At 34.1% G+C, this 15,745-nt stretch overlaps 2 protein-coding genes across 2 annotated transcripts; both read left to right on the forward strand.

Moving 5' to 3' along the window:
• Window positions 1-6: 6 nt before the first annotated feature.
• LOC141337162 (eukaryotic translation initiation factor 3 subunit F-like) lies at window positions 7-6,374 on the forward strand. The gene is made up of 8 exons (XM_073842930.1): window positions 7-118; window positions 305-375; window positions 609-688; window positions 2,133-2,270; window positions 2,359-2,450; window positions 2,621-2,757; window positions 4,814-4,927; window positions 6,255-6,374. Exons 1-8 carry the CDS (start codon window positions 7-9, stop codon window positions 6,330-6,332), a joined length of 822 nt encoding a protein of 273 aa, XP_073699031.1. The 3' UTR covers window positions 6,333-6,374.
• Window positions 6,375-6,642: 268 nt separating this feature from the next.
• Window positions 6,643-15,530, forward strand: LOC141337225 (palmitoyltransferase ZDHHC3-like). The gene is made up of 9 exons (XM_073843002.1): window positions 6,643-6,774; window positions 7,489-7,577; window positions 8,941-9,014; window positions 9,258-9,370; window positions 9,478-9,539; window positions 9,646-9,766; window positions 11,665-11,737; window positions 13,462-13,606; window positions 14,572-15,530. Exons 1-9 carry the CDS (start codon window positions 6,650-6,652, stop codon window positions 14,661-14,663), a joined length of 894 nt encoding a protein of 297 aa, XP_073699103.1. The 5' UTR covers window positions 6,643-6,649; the 3' UTR covers window positions 14,664-15,530.
• The last annotated feature ends 215 nt before the right edge of the window (window positions 15,531-15,745 follow it).

Genomic DNA, 15,745 nt, shown 5'->3' on the forward strand with positions numbered 1-15,745 from the left:
GAAAACATGGCGGTCCACGGCCCGGTCGTGAAAATCCACCCGGTGGTTTTGGCATCGATTGTAGACTCATACGAGCGCAGAAATGAGGGAGCAAGTCGCGTGATCGGAACATTATTAGGTGGGTCATTTATTTTCTTTGAATGAAATCTGAGAAGGTCGCGTTTTGTAAAGACAACAGAAGCGACGTTTTGTCTTACGAAGCATGTGTTGTAGTCCAGCAGGTTGGCTGGAGTTGATGAAAGCGCATCCGTACTAAATTAAAAGATCAGCATAACTTAACTGGTTTAATTTGTGTGTCACACAGGAACCACAGATAAGCATTCAGTTGAAGTCACCAACTGCTTCTCTGTTCCTCATAATGAGTCTGAAGATGAGGTAAGAACAACAGCATCATCTCATTTACCACTTACAAAGAAGTACAGTGATGTATTCGTGGTGTACCATGGTATCTGTGATCTATTCCATTTGCCTAAATGATAACCATATGCTTACTAAAAATGACCATGGTTTCACCATGTATTTAGACATATCGTACGTAAATATCACAAACACAAAGCGAACAACACAGAAAATTGACCTCATCCTTATTTGCAATGTCTGTGTCATAGGTGGCTGTTGACATGGAGTTCGCCAAGAACATGTACGAGCTTCATAAGAAGGTTTCGCCTAGTGAAGTCATTGTTGGATGGTATGTAATTTTAATAATAAAGTAATTTTTGTTAATTGAAATAAGTATAATATAATAAACATTAGCTGAAATAAAAATGATTTCAGGCAGCTTCCAAGTGAACGTTTATCATTTCATTTAGTTCATTAACTTGATGTACTAAAAAACTAAAACTGATATATGAGTTAGTAAAAAGAATATAGACATAAAAACAAATCTTAAACTAGCTAAAACGTAAACTAAAATGAAAACAAATTCAAAATATCTAAAAAAAAAATTCAGTAATGTGTCAGTGATATTTTACACTATCACAATGGTTTCACTTAAGCCTGTTTCACACATACTCCGTCTGCAGTCCGTGTGCGTTACGTATGCGGTGCAGAAGCAGCATGGACTCGTTTTGCTTTCACACAGGATGCGTTTGCAGTCCGTTCCTGATCCGTGGCTGTTTATCACAAACACACCATTTGTCCGTATAGCTTCCTTTTCTTATTGAAATTGGACTATCACAAATATAACATAATAACAACAGATAACAGACAGAAACAGTCAGCTCTCGTGCCTTTCTTTTGCATGAAATCTTTATTAAAAACAATCCTTTAAAGAACTTTTATACCTGGACAAATGCATCTATTATGTTGCCTTGTTTATTTAAAACTGCGCTTTTCCTTGTTTTAAACCTAACCAAAAAGCCACGTGTTGACTATGAAACACAGTAGACACTATTTATATGTATTTATGGTGTATGGTGATCACTACATTTCAGTGTGAACGCTCTAATCCGTTTACATGTGTGCGGAAAAAAATACGCAATGCATACGCACTGTAAATGGAGTATGTGTGAAACAGGCGTTACCCGCAGTCCATCCAGGACATAGATGAGTTTATTTCTTAATTAGAACAGAATTATATTACTTGTTTGCCAATCGATCCTTTGCAGTAAATGGGTGCCGTCGGCATGCTGATAAATACATCTCAATAATCCACTCCAGTCCGACAGTTAACATCCTGCATAAAGCTGCATGTTTGTAATAAATCCATCATGAAGACATTTAGCTTTAAACCATGTCTGCCAACTAATATAAAGAGTCCACTCTCTATAATATTGTTATGGCTGGTGAAAATTTTGTCTTGTCTGAATCATGGATATATGTTGATTAGCTTTTGTTTCGCACAAACAAGCAGCATTTCGCTTCACAAGATGTTAATTGTTGGACTGGAATTGTGTGGACTGTTTGTAGATCATTATGTTCTTATCAGCCGTTTGCACGCTCTTTCTGACGGCACCCATTGACTGCAGAGGATCCTCTGATGAGTGAGTGACGTAATGCGAAATTTCTCCAAATTTGTTCCAGTGAAGAAACAAACTTGTCTACATCTCGGATGGCCTAGAATGAATAAATATTCATTTTGGGTAAATAATTATTTTAAAATGCTAACATAAGTGTAATCTTTTGTTTTGCAGGTATGCCACAGGATTTGACATCACAGAGCACTCTGTTCTGATCCATGAGTATTACAGCCGAGAGGCTCCAAACCCCATACACCTGACCGTGGACACGGCACTGCAGAGCAACAAAATGAACATCCGTGCCTATGTCAGGTAAGATCATCAGGACAAAGGTAGATTATTTTTAATTTGCTGCTGACCCTCTTTCTTAACAGTGTGTATTTGTTGTTTGTGTTGTTAGTTCCCAGATGGGCGTTCCAGGCAAGACAGTCGGTGTCATGTTTACTCCACTGACAGTCAAGTACATTTACTATGACACAGAGCGCATTGGAGGTTCGATTTTTTTTTTTTTTTTTTCACTTATCACCACTTTTGTGTGTTATTCATTCTAAATTGTTTGTACAATATTTAGGATCGGAGTGTTGTTACAGTTGCATGTTTTAAGAGTAGCGTGTTTTGTTGTGAGCACATTCTCATAATGGATTAAATGCGTGTTTCTGTAGTTGACCTTCTGCAAAGAACTCGTGCGTCTCCCAATCGTACCAATGGACTGACCACAGACCTGGCCCAGGTGGGCAGTGCAGCAGGACGCGTACAAGAAATGCTGGCCACAGTGCTCACATATATAGAAGATGTACTGGTAAGTGTCTCTTTTGGAAATACTGTTAATACTTTTTGGTGACCTATTGGGTTTCAGAGGTACTTTATTCAAATTTCTATACAAAGAGTTGCTTTTTTTCATACTTTACTAATCGCTTTGCGGCACAGAAGACTTAAGTCTTCTTATTTTAATCAATTATAAATGCATATCAGTGTTGTTTTTGACAACCATCTTAGATTTAGTCTTAGTCTTTTGGACTAAAATGCTTCTTAGTTTTAGTCAAATTTTAGTCACTTCTATATGTGGTAGTTTTAGTCCAATTTTAGTCGACGAAAAGTCAAAAAGGTTTTAGTCGACGAAAAGTAAAAAAGGTTTTAGTCTAGTTTTAGTCAAAAAAAAGGGAAAAAAGTAGTCTTTTAACAAATTAATGTAGGTCAGTAAGTATTTTGCTGTTGGGTAGTGTCACTTATAAGTTCTGAAAATAGCAGATCTATAGTTCAACACAATGTGAGCTTCCGGATCGACTATTTTCACCAATAATTACAATAATGAAGGAATGTTTTAGAACATAAAAGACAAACAAGGATGGAGAGCAGATGCTAAAACGGCTTGCCATACTAGTATAGCAAAGAGTATTTAATGCTAAAACGGCTTGCCATAGCGTCAGATAATTTTTAAGTTTTAATTGGCATGCACAATAAGCAGAAATGTCATGCATTTTAAACGTCTGACGGACCACCCACTAACATTTTCGTCTATTCTCGTCTCGTCAACGAAAACTCACACACGTCTCGTCATGTTTTAGTCATCAACGAGCCATTTTTATCTCGTCATCGTCTCGTTATCGTCATGAAAAAAAGTGGCGTCAACGAAATGATTTCGTCATCGTCATCGTTGACGAAAACAGCACTGATGCATATTATAAAGTGTATGATAATACAGTTGAAGTCAAAAGTTTACATACATCTTGCAGAATCTGCAAAATGTTGATTATTTTACCAAAATAAGAGGCATACAAAATGCATGTTGTATTTATTTAGTACTGCCCTGAATAAGATATTTCACATAAAAGATGTTCACATATAGTCCACAAGAGAAAATAATAATTGAATTTATAAAAATGACTTTACATACATTTCTTATTACGATGTTGTTACCTGAATGATCCACAGCTGTGTTTTTTGTTTAGTGAGTGCCTTGTTGTCCTGAACAGTTAAACTTCTTGCAGTTCTTCAGAAAAATTGTTTTGTTTTTCAGCATTTTTGTGTATTTGAAGTCTCATAACAAAGACTCAAAGACTGATTTTGAGATCTATCTTTTGACACTGAGACAAATGAGGGACTTGTATGCAATTATTGCATAGAGTTCAAACGCACATGCTCATTAAAAGCCAGGGGGTAATAAAATTTAAAGATCAGGATAAGTTTAATTTATTTTGTCTTCTGGGAAACATGTAAGTTGCTTCTGAAGAGCAATACTAAAAAAAAAAAAAAAAAAAGTTATTTAGGCAAAATAAAAAAAAAATAAAATGTTCACATCTTCATTCTGTTCAAAAGTTTTCATCCCTGGCTCTTAATGCATTGTTTACGTTCTGGAGCATCAGTGAGCACTTGAACCTTTTGTAGTTGCCTATGAGTCTCAAAATCATACAGTCATTGTTGGAAAGGGTTGAAATACACAAAAAAGCTGAAAAAACAATTTCTGAAGAACAGCGGGCAGTTTAACTGTTCAGGACAAACAAGGGACTCATGAACAACTATCATTAAACAAAATAACACCGCTGTGGATCATTCAGGTAACAACAGTATTAAGAATGAAGCGTATGTAAATGATTGAACGGAGTCAAGAGCTTATTCAAGTCAGTACTAAATAAAAAAAAAATAACATGCGTTTTGTGTGATTCCTCTTGTTTTGCTAAAATAATTAACATTTTGCAGATTCTCCAAGGTGTATGTAAACTTTTAATCTCAACTGTATGTGTGTATATTAGTATTTATACAAAATACAAGAATCCCCATGAGTAATCGACACTTGCCTTGTAACATAATCTCACAAAATCCATTGTTTGATTACTGAAACATCTTTTATTTTCTAGTCTGGTAAAGCGACGGCAGATAACAGTGTTGGTCGTTTCCTGATGGATCTTGTGAACAAAGTGCCCAAGATCTCAGCAGAAGACTTTGAGAACATGCTGAACTCCAACATAAATGTAAGTGACACGGAGAACAATTTGATATACTACATGTTTTATGTCCTTCCAGGGTTCCCACAGTCACGAAAGCCCAATTTTTATACAGTTATTTTTCTGTTTACGATATTCAATGGCTACTTATTATGAAAGCCTATTTCCACCACTGAATAAAAAATAAAAAAGGTTATTGCGATTTTTATTTTTATTTAAACCACACAATTCTCACTTCATTTTCAGAATAGAGATGTAAACTCGTAATTGCGAGGAAAAAAGTTACAATTACTTTTTTTGTTTGTTTTTTTTATTTAGTGGCGAAACGGGCTTCCATAGTTATTGCTCATATGTAGAATAAAACAGTTTAGCATAGTGTTTTGAGTGAATTGGGTTGTATGTACTAAGAAAATTATCTTTAATGGTACCTTTGCCAATCTTGTGAAATTGTGAGTTTGTATCAAGAAATTCTGAGAGAAAAAAGTCAGAATTGTGATATATAAACTTGTAACTGCAAGGTATAAAGTCAGAATTGTAAATTGTGAGTTATAAACTTGCAGTTGCAAGTTATAAAGTCCATTTCTGAGGGAAAACATGACTGATATGTTCTGAGAATTGCGAGTTTATATATTACAATTCTGACTTTTTTCTCTCAGAATTTCTTGATACAAACTCACAATTTCACAAGATTGGCAAAGGTACCATTAAAGATAATTTTCTTAGTACATACAACCCAATTCACTCAAAACACTATGCTAAACTGTTTTATTCTACATATGAGCAATAACTATGGAAGCCCGTTTCGCCACTAAATAAAAACAAAAAAAGTAATTGTAACTTTTTTCCTCGCAATTACGAGTTTACATCTCTATTCTGAAAATGAAGTGAGAATTGTGTGATATATAAACTCACATTTGCAAGTCAGAATTGCGATATAAATTCTCAGAGTTGCAAAAGTCATAATTGCGAGGCATAAACTGAGAAAAAAAAGTCTGAGTTCAGTCACACAATTCTGACTTCATTTTCAGAATTGAGATTTAAACTCGTAATTGCAAGGGGGAAAAAGTTGCTATTACTTTATTTTTTAATTTTGAGGTGAAACGGGCTTCCATAGTTACTGCTCATATGTAGAATAAAACAGTTTAGCAAGCCATAGTGATTTGAGTGAGTTGAGTCAGTTCTTTTCAGTGAATCGGTGAAACTAGTCGTATGTGCTAAGAAAATCAAAATGTTCCTGAATCAAAATAATTTCAAACAGCAGAACCCTGAAATAAGTGAGTGAGTTCAGAATGAATCATGGTTTTGTTCTAGTGTTTCTCAAGTGATCAGACTCTTGTGTTTTTGTTTTTTTCAGGATCTGTTGATGGTGACCTACCTGGCAAATCTCACTCAAGCTCAGATCGCCCTTAACGAGAAGCTAGTTGTTCTGTGATCAGAAATTAAAATAAATAAAATATGTTTGTCATTCCAACAATCTGTGTGATTTATTTTATTTTTTTTAAACATTGTGCTGGGATATCTGAGAGCTTGTGGGAATATTCCTTTAAACTAAAAAATAAATAAAAAGAGAAAGGAACTTGAAAGTTTGTGCTATATTTCTAACTATATCATGTTTTTGAAAAGAACTATAAGCAGACACCAGACAAAAAATACAAAAAACCGTTCACAGGTGGTCACGACTGACGGATGAGACGAGATACGTAACGCTCGTCCTTTTATGACGTCATCAGGAAGACCGCAGATGGAAAGATGGCTGCGTTTCGCTGTCGGCGAGACCCGTGCGGCTTTATCTGTCTCATTTTAACTTATTTTAGCGTCTTTTACGCCGACTATGTTGTGATTCAGTATGTCCTGATCCCCGCGTATTCTGGAAGGTGAGTGCCGTATAAACGAAGCTTTGAACAGCCTTTCTTTGGTTCACGTAACAGCACCCGCCGCTCATGAGATCATCGCTTTATAACTCTTCCTTTTTAGAATCACCCATAGCAACAGCCGTTCTAAAGCAGAGTGCGTGCCGAATGTTATCAGCGTTCTGATGCGTTTTCCCGCGAAATGTGTTTACATTCTGTTTGAACTGTTTGCAACTAGTACCAGCATCGCCAGACTGCGGTAGCACATCTTTCAACGTGTGTTTACTACTCTTTACGTCTCTGTTACACTATATAGTCTTAAGGTTTCAGGTTATCCTACACGAAATTAACAAGCCGACGTGCCTTATACTGTAATATATTGTTATATACCGCTTTTTTGGACGTGTGCTGTGTTATTGTTTGAAGTACTTGGGAGTAAAATGTGTATAGCTTATGTAATGAATATGTAAAGTTCCACAGGAAACTAACATGTCTCACAACTTTATTTGGACATTAGTTTTTAATGTCTCGTATATTAATCAGGCAAACACTAGGCTTCTGCTTTTTTTACTTTTATATTACCATTACAACTTCATCACACACATTTTTTAAAGTCCTATTAAGTAGTCAGCAACACCAGAAAACAAAATCACTTCTGCATTTAATGCATATTCAATATTTAAAATTATAATGATTATGAGTATTTCAACATATAAACTCTATTTTCTCTGTGTTTAGTGTATGGTGCACTCTGCATGGATCTGTGTTTAATATTATTCTATTACTGCTGCTGGCGTGCCATTCAAAAGCAGTGTTCTCTGATCCTGGTGAGTGCTCTTATTTAATGGATCAATCTCATTTTCTCTGGGTTTCATTCTTTTTTGCATAATTGTCCACCTTCACAGGTCTTTTTGCCGCAAAATATCTAATGCCTTTTATAAAGTAATAATAGGAATACTTTTATATTGTGGACTACCAGTCAAAAGTACCAGTCACCAAGCCTGCACTTATTTGATCCAAAGTACAGCAAAAACAGTAAATGTTAAAATATTTTTACTATTAAAATAACTGCTTTCTATTTTAATACATTTTAAAGTTTAATTAATTCCCGTGATTAACGCTAAATTGTCTGCATCTTTACTCTAGTCTTCAGTGTTAATGAACCTTCAGAAATAATTCTAATATGCTGATTTGCTGTTCAAGAAACATTTATTAATATTATTATCAATATTTCAAACAGTAAGAGTACATTTTTTTTATTATTTAAATTCTAGAAATAAATACTTTTATTTAGCAAGGATGCTTTAAATTGATCAAAAGTGATGATAAAGACATTTATAATATTACTAAAGATTTAAATTTCAGATAAACGCTGTTCATCTGAACTTTCTATTTAACGAAGACATCTAAAAAATTCTATGGAGCTGTTTTCAACATCATCATAATAATAAATGTTTTTTGAGCAGCAAATCAGAATATTAGAATGATTTCTGAAGGATCATCATGTGACTGGAGTAATGATGCTAAAAATTCAGCTTTAAAAATCACACGAGTAAATTACATTTTAAAATATATTCAAATAGCAAAATAAAAATATTTAAAAATTGTACTGTTTTTGCTGTCCTTTGGATCAAATAAATGTATAGGCTTGGTGAGCAAAACAGACTTTTTTTTTTAACAAAACATTAAAAATCAAAAACATTTGATGGTGGTCTAAGTATTTTAAGACACAATCTTGTTAAAATGCAAATCAAAAATATGATACAATAGGCTTTTGAGGAACGTTGCATTGCATTGCATTATGTTTTTCCCCACACTATAAAAACAACAGAGCTTTGATCATAAAAACTAAGCATTTTGGAGATACAATGTGACAACTGATAATAATATCCATTTTATGTGAACAGTCTGTTGTACTGTTAAAAAGATCTCATTGATTTATATTAAAAGGAATCAAAATTTCATGTTACCTTTTGGCCATAAAAAGAACATCTGAACCTAATTGCCTATTTTTTGGGCCTCTAAATGACCCCCCCCCCCCCCCCCCCCAAGTGTAAGTTCCATACCTTCACTATATCATACTATATAGACCATAATTTCCTGATGTATTAAATATGATAAAAGACCTTACATGTATGCAAACTTTTAGATTTTCTTTTTTGTCTAAATGTTTCCCATTTATTATTACAGGTATGGTTCCTCTACCTGAGACGGCCATTGACTTCTCTGACTTGAGGTCCCAGTCCAACCGTCTAAATGACAGAGTGAGTGTTGCTGATCTGTCTACTGCTGTAATGGTATTATAATTGTATTCATATCACATAAATCTAACAACTATTTTGCAAATGTTATTTTCTAATTTAACTTTTTCCTGTTTATTATTTAGTTATTATATTGATTCATTAGTGGTTCACAGTGTGTATATTTTCTGTTTACTTGCTTTGGATCTTATTTCACAGTGCATTTGCTTTATGGCATGTCTTTAATCTTTGTGTTGTTCTCATCAGGGCTGTGAGGGCTGGACAGTGTGCAGTCGCTGTGAGACGTATCGGCCTCCTCGAGCACATCACTGCAGAGTTTGTCAGCGCTGCATCAGGAGAATGGACCATCACTGCCCATGGTGAACCTCTCATTGTTTTCCATTAGCCAGTGTCTTCAAATTGAATTCATATTCATGTGAGTGGGTGTTTGTAATAAATGCATTTGCATGTGTTTGCTCTTTTATAGGATCAATAACTGTGTTGGAGAACTTAATCAGAAATACTTCATTCAGTTCCTCTTCTACACAGGTGAGTTTTAGAAACTTTTTTTTTCTTCTGTGGAACACAAAAGATGTAACCGAATGTTTTTCATTCCTCTCTTCTAATGCCATGTTGTTTCTGTATGCCTCTGTAGGCATGGCCAGCTTGTATTCCATGGCGCTGGTGGTGTCAGCCTGGGTGTGGAGAATAAGGAGTGAAAGAGAGGGAGATGGAGATAGAGAAGGAGAAGAAGCTCCCAGCAAACATCTCATTGTGTAAGTCACCAATATCTTCTGAGGTCTGTTAGGGATATATGTTAGGGATGCACCAAAATAAAAATTCTTGGCCAAAGCCGAACAAATTTAAACACTGGGCTGAAGGCCGAAAGCCGATTAACGAACATGTTTTTATCCCCCATATATTTTGCCAATTTTTTCACCAAAAATTAAAAGTAAAAATAAAAATTAAATAGCCAAAATGTGCTTTTTAGTTTTGTCTTGCTTTTCAAAAAGAAAATCAATTATAAAACAACAATTTAAAAATACTTACTTAACATTTTAACATTCAAGTAGACAATATAGCCTACCAACAAAGGAAAACTCAAGTTAAAATTAATAAGTTTGTAAAATAATATTCTTTGGCCATTTTTAGGACCCCCTTCTTGAATCAGGCATGCGTTTTCTTATGTACAAATAAATACAGCCTTGCTGAGCAAAGGAGAATGTTATAATAAATTTATTAATAGAGCTGTTGTGATGATTGTTATTATTGTTTTTGTCTTTTTTATTTTATTTTACAGTAATCATTAAAATTACAATGCTAACATTTACGAATGTTCTTTTATTTTGGCAAAAAAAAAAAAAAAACATTACAAGACCTCAATACTTTTATCTGACTGCAGCAGATTTATGAATGATTCTCATTATGCTATTTCACCACAGATTTTCCTCACGCTTTGGACTTTGAACCCTGACTAGCGAGCTCATTCAGAGCTGTCAGAATACATACAACTTGTGCTTGTATTAGACAACATAACATTCTTTAGTTTATTTACTAATGGTTTAAAGGAACACTCCACTTTTTTTGGAAATAGGCTCATTCTCCAACTCCCCCCGAGTTAATAAGTTGATTTTCACCGTTTTGAAATCCATTCAGCCGTTCTCCTGTTCTGGCGATATCACTTTTAGCATAGCTTAGCATAGATCATTGAATCGTATTAGACCAATAGCATCACGTTCAAAAATGACCAACGAGTTTCCATATTTGTTGTATTTAAAACTTGATTCTTCTGTAGTTATATCGTGTACTAAGACCGGTGGAAATATAAAGCTTCAATTTTCTAGGCTGATAAGATTAGGAACTACACTTCCTTTCCGGCGTAATAGTCAAGGAAGTTTGCTGCCATAATAAGGCTGAAGCAGGAGCAGTAATACCACACAGCACATGTGCAAATGCTAAACTAGCTGGGAACTCATTTCTGATAATACTCCGCCTGCTTCAGCCATATTACGGCAGCAAACTTCCTTGACTATTACGCCGGAATGGAAGTGTAGTTCCTAATCTTATCAGCCTAGAAACTCGCAGCTTTGCATTTCCACCGGTCTTAGTACACGATATAACTACAGAAGAGTCAAGTATTAAATACAACAAATATGGAAACTCGTTGGTCATTTTTGAACGCGATGCTATTGGTCTAATAGGATTCAATGATCTATGCTAAGCTATGCTAAAAGTGATATCGCCAGAACAGGAGAACGGCTGAATGGATTTCAAAATGGTAAAAATCAATTTATTAACTCTGGGGGGAGTTGGAGAATGAGCTATTTCCAAAAAAAGTGGAGTGTTCCTTTAAGGCAATTTTGCGATTTCGGTCATCATACAGTAACCAGCAACAACCACCATTTTCTCTTCTCATCGAAGACATATGATGTCTTTATAAACAGTCTCTTGCTGTTGGTGCTTGTAATGATTTTTGCTACATTAGTGCGCACCTCTATTTTAACGTGCCACGTCATTGTTCGGTATAATTTATTTGGCCTTTTCGCTTATTCAGCTGAACACACAAAGAGCTTTTCGGTGCTATTTCCGGTCAAATACTTTAGGTTGGTATAAAATATATAACGATTATCAATATTGCTTATGTTCTTGTGTTTCTTGGTAATTTGTTCTACAGGGCACATTATATCATTTTGCTGGTGGAGTCGATACTTTTTGGAGTTTTTGTCTTGGTGATATTTTATGACCAGGTATGCATCAATATTATATAGCTTCTAATTTTGGACCATATGTTGATATTAAAACCAACAGCAGTGATATAATTGTAATACTTCATATTGAATTACTACTGCTTGTCATTTTGCATTTATTTAAATTCCGAATTTGATTTTCTTTAATTTATTGAAAAATCTTTAAAAATGCAAATTAATTAATTCACCCAAAAAAAAAAATTCTGTCATTAATTACTCTTCCTCATGTTGTTCCAAACCCGTAAGACTTTTGTTCATCACAAATGAAGATATTTTTGATCAAATCCGAGAGCCTTTTGACCCTGCATAGACAGCAAGGTTCCTACCACGGTCAAGGTACAGAAGCTCTCGATAATGCCAGCAGACCAAATTTTAATGATCAAAAAGTATATAAGATATAAAGATATAGACTTGCAATTGCGAGAAAAAAGGTCAGAATTGCGAGATACAAACTCACATTTGCAAGAAAAAATCTGAATTGCAAGTTTTTCTCTCACAATTTTATTTCTTGCATTTGTGAGTTTTCATCATGCAATTGTGAGGAAAAAAAAGTCAATTGCAAGAAAAAGGTCAGAATTGTGAGCTATAAACTTGCAATTGTGAGGAAAAAAAGGCAGAATTGTGAAATACAAACTCACATGGTCTTCAGCATCACATGATCCTTCAGAAATCATTCTATTATGCTGATTTGGTGCTTAGGAAAGTCAATACTTTTTGGAGTTTTTGTCTTGGTGATATTTTATGACCAGGTATGCATCAACATTATATGTGACCCTGGACCACAAAACCAGTCTTAAGTCGCTGGGGTATATTTGTAGCAATAGCCAAAAATACATTGTATGGGTCAAAATTATTGATTTTTCTTTTATGCCAAAAATCATTAGGAAATTAAGTAAAGATCATGTTCCATGAAGATTTTTTGTAAAATTCATGCTATAAATATATCAAAATGTAATTTTTGATTAGTAATATGCATTGTTAAGAACTTAATTTGGACAACTTTAAAGGTGATTTTCTCAGTATTTTGATTTTTTTGCACCCTCAGATTCCAGATTTTCAAATAGATGTATCTCGGCCAAATATTGTCCTATCCTAACAAACCATACATCAATAGAAAGCTTATTTATTGAGCTTTCACATGATGTATACATCTCAGTTTTGTAAAATTTAACCTCATGACTGGTTTTGTGGTCCAGGGTCACATATAGCTTCTAGTTTTGGACCATATGTTAATATTAAAATAAAGCAAATCAAAACTTCATATTGAATTACTACTGCTTGTCAATTTGCATTTATTTGGATTCTAAATTTCAATTTTCTTTGATTTATTGAAAAATCTTTAAAAATGCAAATCTTATTTATGTAATTAAAGGGATAGTTCACCCAAAAATGAAAATTCTGTCATTAATTACTCATCCTCATGTCGTTCCAAACTCGTAAGACCTTCGTTCATCTCTGTCCCAGGAGAGAAGAAATAGTTGAATAAAGTCATTATTTTTGTTTTCTTTGAGCAGGAAAAGTATTCTTGTGGCTTTGTAAAATTTTCGGATTTCATCAAAAATATCTTAATTTGAATGTCTTTTGGGGTTGGAAAGACAGGAGGGTGAGTAATTAATGACAGAATCTTCATTTTTGGGTGAACTATCCCTTTAATTGTTGAAATTTAAATGATTTTTTGCACATTGATCTGTCATCTTCTGTCTCTCTGTTGTTTTTGTCCCAAGCTGGTGTCCATTATAACAGATGAGACGCCCATTGAACAGATGAGGAACAGACTAATGAAAGACAAACCCAACAACACCCACCCGTCACACATTACACACACAAGAAAGCCCAAAATTGCATTGCTGAGGGAGGTTTTCGGACGTGGTGAGTTTAACTAACTATCTGTTTCGATCCTGCAAGCTTGTTGTTAGAATTGCATCACTGGTGCTGTTATACATTTTTATGAAAGCCTGTTTAAAATAAAATACTAAAGTAACTGTGATTATATATTTATCACACAATTCTGACTTTCTAACATGCCGTTGCAAATTAACAAGTCTGAATTGTGAGATATAAACTCGGAAAAAAAATTTTATATCTCACAATTCCAAGAAAAAATCTTAGAATTGTGAGATACAAACTCGCATTTGCAAGAAAAAAAAACTGAATTGCAAGTTTTTATCTCACAATTCTGACTTTATTTCTCACAGTTGTGAGTTTATATCATGCAACTGTGAGAAAAAAAATCAGAATTGTGAGATACAAACTCGGATTAGCAAGAAAAAAATCTGAAAAGCACATTTTTATTTCACAATTCTATTTCTTTCAGTTGTGAGTTTATATAATGCAATTCTGAGAAAAAAGTCAGAATTGCGAGATAGAAACATGCAATTGCAAAAAAAAAAAAATTGCAAGATACATTTGCAAGAAGAAAATGAGAAGTTTTTCTCTCACAATTCTGACTTTTTTCTCGCAGTTGCATGATATAAACTCACAACTGTGAGAAAAAAAAAGTCAGAATTGTGAGCTATAAACTTGCAATTGTGAGGGGGAAAAAAGTGTCACACGATCCTTCCGAAATCAATCTCATATGCTAATTTGGTGCTTAGGAAAGATTTATTATTAATAACATTTGAGCTGCTTAATATTATTGTGGAAAACATGATACATTTTTTTCAGGATTTTTTGGTGATTAGAAAATTTCAAAGATATAAATGTCGTTGCTTTCACTTTAACTAAATTTAATGCATCCTTGCTGAATACAATGGAAAAAAGTGACCTCATGCTTTTGAACAGCAGTGTATAGAAGGATACTTGTTTTTCCACTTGTATTTCTCTCATGTTTACAGGTTCTATAATATGTTGGTTGTTCCCACTCCATTCCTCCCCTCCTTCTGTTGGCGGCATCAGTTATTCAGCACTTCCTGATTACGATGTGTAACACTAACCAGTTTTCCATCGGTTCCTTTGAACGTTTCATCAGTATCGCGTCGTGTGTAGGACACTGTGAATATTATGTTACTGAGGTGCAAATATCAGCTATGATGAAGGAAGAGTGCTGCTGTGTGAGTGACTTCTGCTTCCTGCTTCTCTCACACACAGTTACAAATACTCTGTTACAAGGTACTACTTCTACAAACCTGGATCTTTTTCCTTTTTCAGTTCATCTAAATGAGGTGTGTTCATATAACCCAGGACATTTATTGTTTTTTCATTTTTTAATACAATATTAATTATGAGGATTAAGTGTTTTTTTCTCTCAGAAGTATCTTGTTTGAAGTTATTAAGTAAGCAGTATCTTAACCTGTAACCAGTATACATTTTGTTACTTAACCATTGATTGGCTGTAAGAGACGTGAGGGCACATTTGCAAGGTCAGCTGTGTTGACTTTATTTCAGGTAAATGCAATAGGATGCATCGTCATTCATTTTGTTTTTATTGTGTGTGTTTGAGTACATGGACTGTACTCCATTTTACATGAGGATTGTAAATAAAGATGTATTTTATAACTTTAATTTCTGACGAAACGTGTTGCTGCATTTTCAGGGTACTGGACTATTTTTGTTGAAGTGCTTGATTTGCTTTTGTTTGAAATGTTAACGTTTTTGCTGTTTTATGGACAGCTTTGAGGGATGTGTGTACATAACAGATGAACATGTATATTGATAATGTTTACATTGATATTTATTGTAATTTATCTGTGGATTTTCGTGCGTCAAAATGCTGCTCTGACTTACGTGAAGACATCTTTTCATATTCTGGCTTTTTCGCTTAAAAATTACAAGTTTGAGTGGAAATAAACCAGTAGTGTTGAATATAAATTTCTTTCTGTGTTTTTTGTTTTTGTTTTTGTTTTTTTTTGTTTCAGGAAATCAAGTATATACAGTTAAAGTCAAAAGTTTATATACACCTTGAAGAATCTGCAAAATGTTAATTACCAAAATAAGAGGGATCATACAAAATGCATGATATTTTTTTTAGTACTGACCTGAATAATATATTTCACATATAAGACATTTACA

The sequence above is a fragment of the Garra rufa genome, chromosome 6 (assembly GCF_049309525.1).
Source record: "Garra rufa chromosome 6, GarRuf1.0, whole genome shotgun sequence".
NCBI lineage: Eukaryota > Metazoa > Chordata > Actinopteri > Cypriniformes > Cyprinidae > Garra > Garra rufa.

Bases quoted from the DNA above. Each gene is read 5' to 3' on its own strand.
- LOC141337162 (XM_073842930.1), top strand. From the start codon at position 7: ATGGCGGTCCACGGCCCGGTCGTGAAAATCCACCCGGTGGTTTTGGCA. The intron at 2,271-2,358 runs GTAAGATCATCA...TTGTGTTGTTAG, and splicing joins AACATCCGTGCCTATGTCAG to TTCCCAGATGGGCGTTCCAG. The intron at 4,928-6,254 runs GTAAGTGACACG...TGTTTTTTTCAG, and splicing joins TGCTGAACTCCAACATAAAT to GATCTGTTGATGGTGACCTA.
- LOC141337225 (XM_073843002.1), top strand. From the start codon at position 6,650: ATGGCTGCGTTTCGCTGTCGGCGAGACCCGTGCGGCTTTATCTGTCTC. The intron at 9,015-9,257 runs GTGAGTGTTGCT...TGTTCTCATCAG, and splicing joins CCAACCGTCTAAATGACAGA to GGCTGTGAGGGCTGGACAGT. The intron at 13,607-14,571 runs GTGAGTTTAACT...TCATGTTTACAG, and splicing joins GAGGGAGGTTTTCGGACGTG to GTTCTATAATATGTTGGTTG.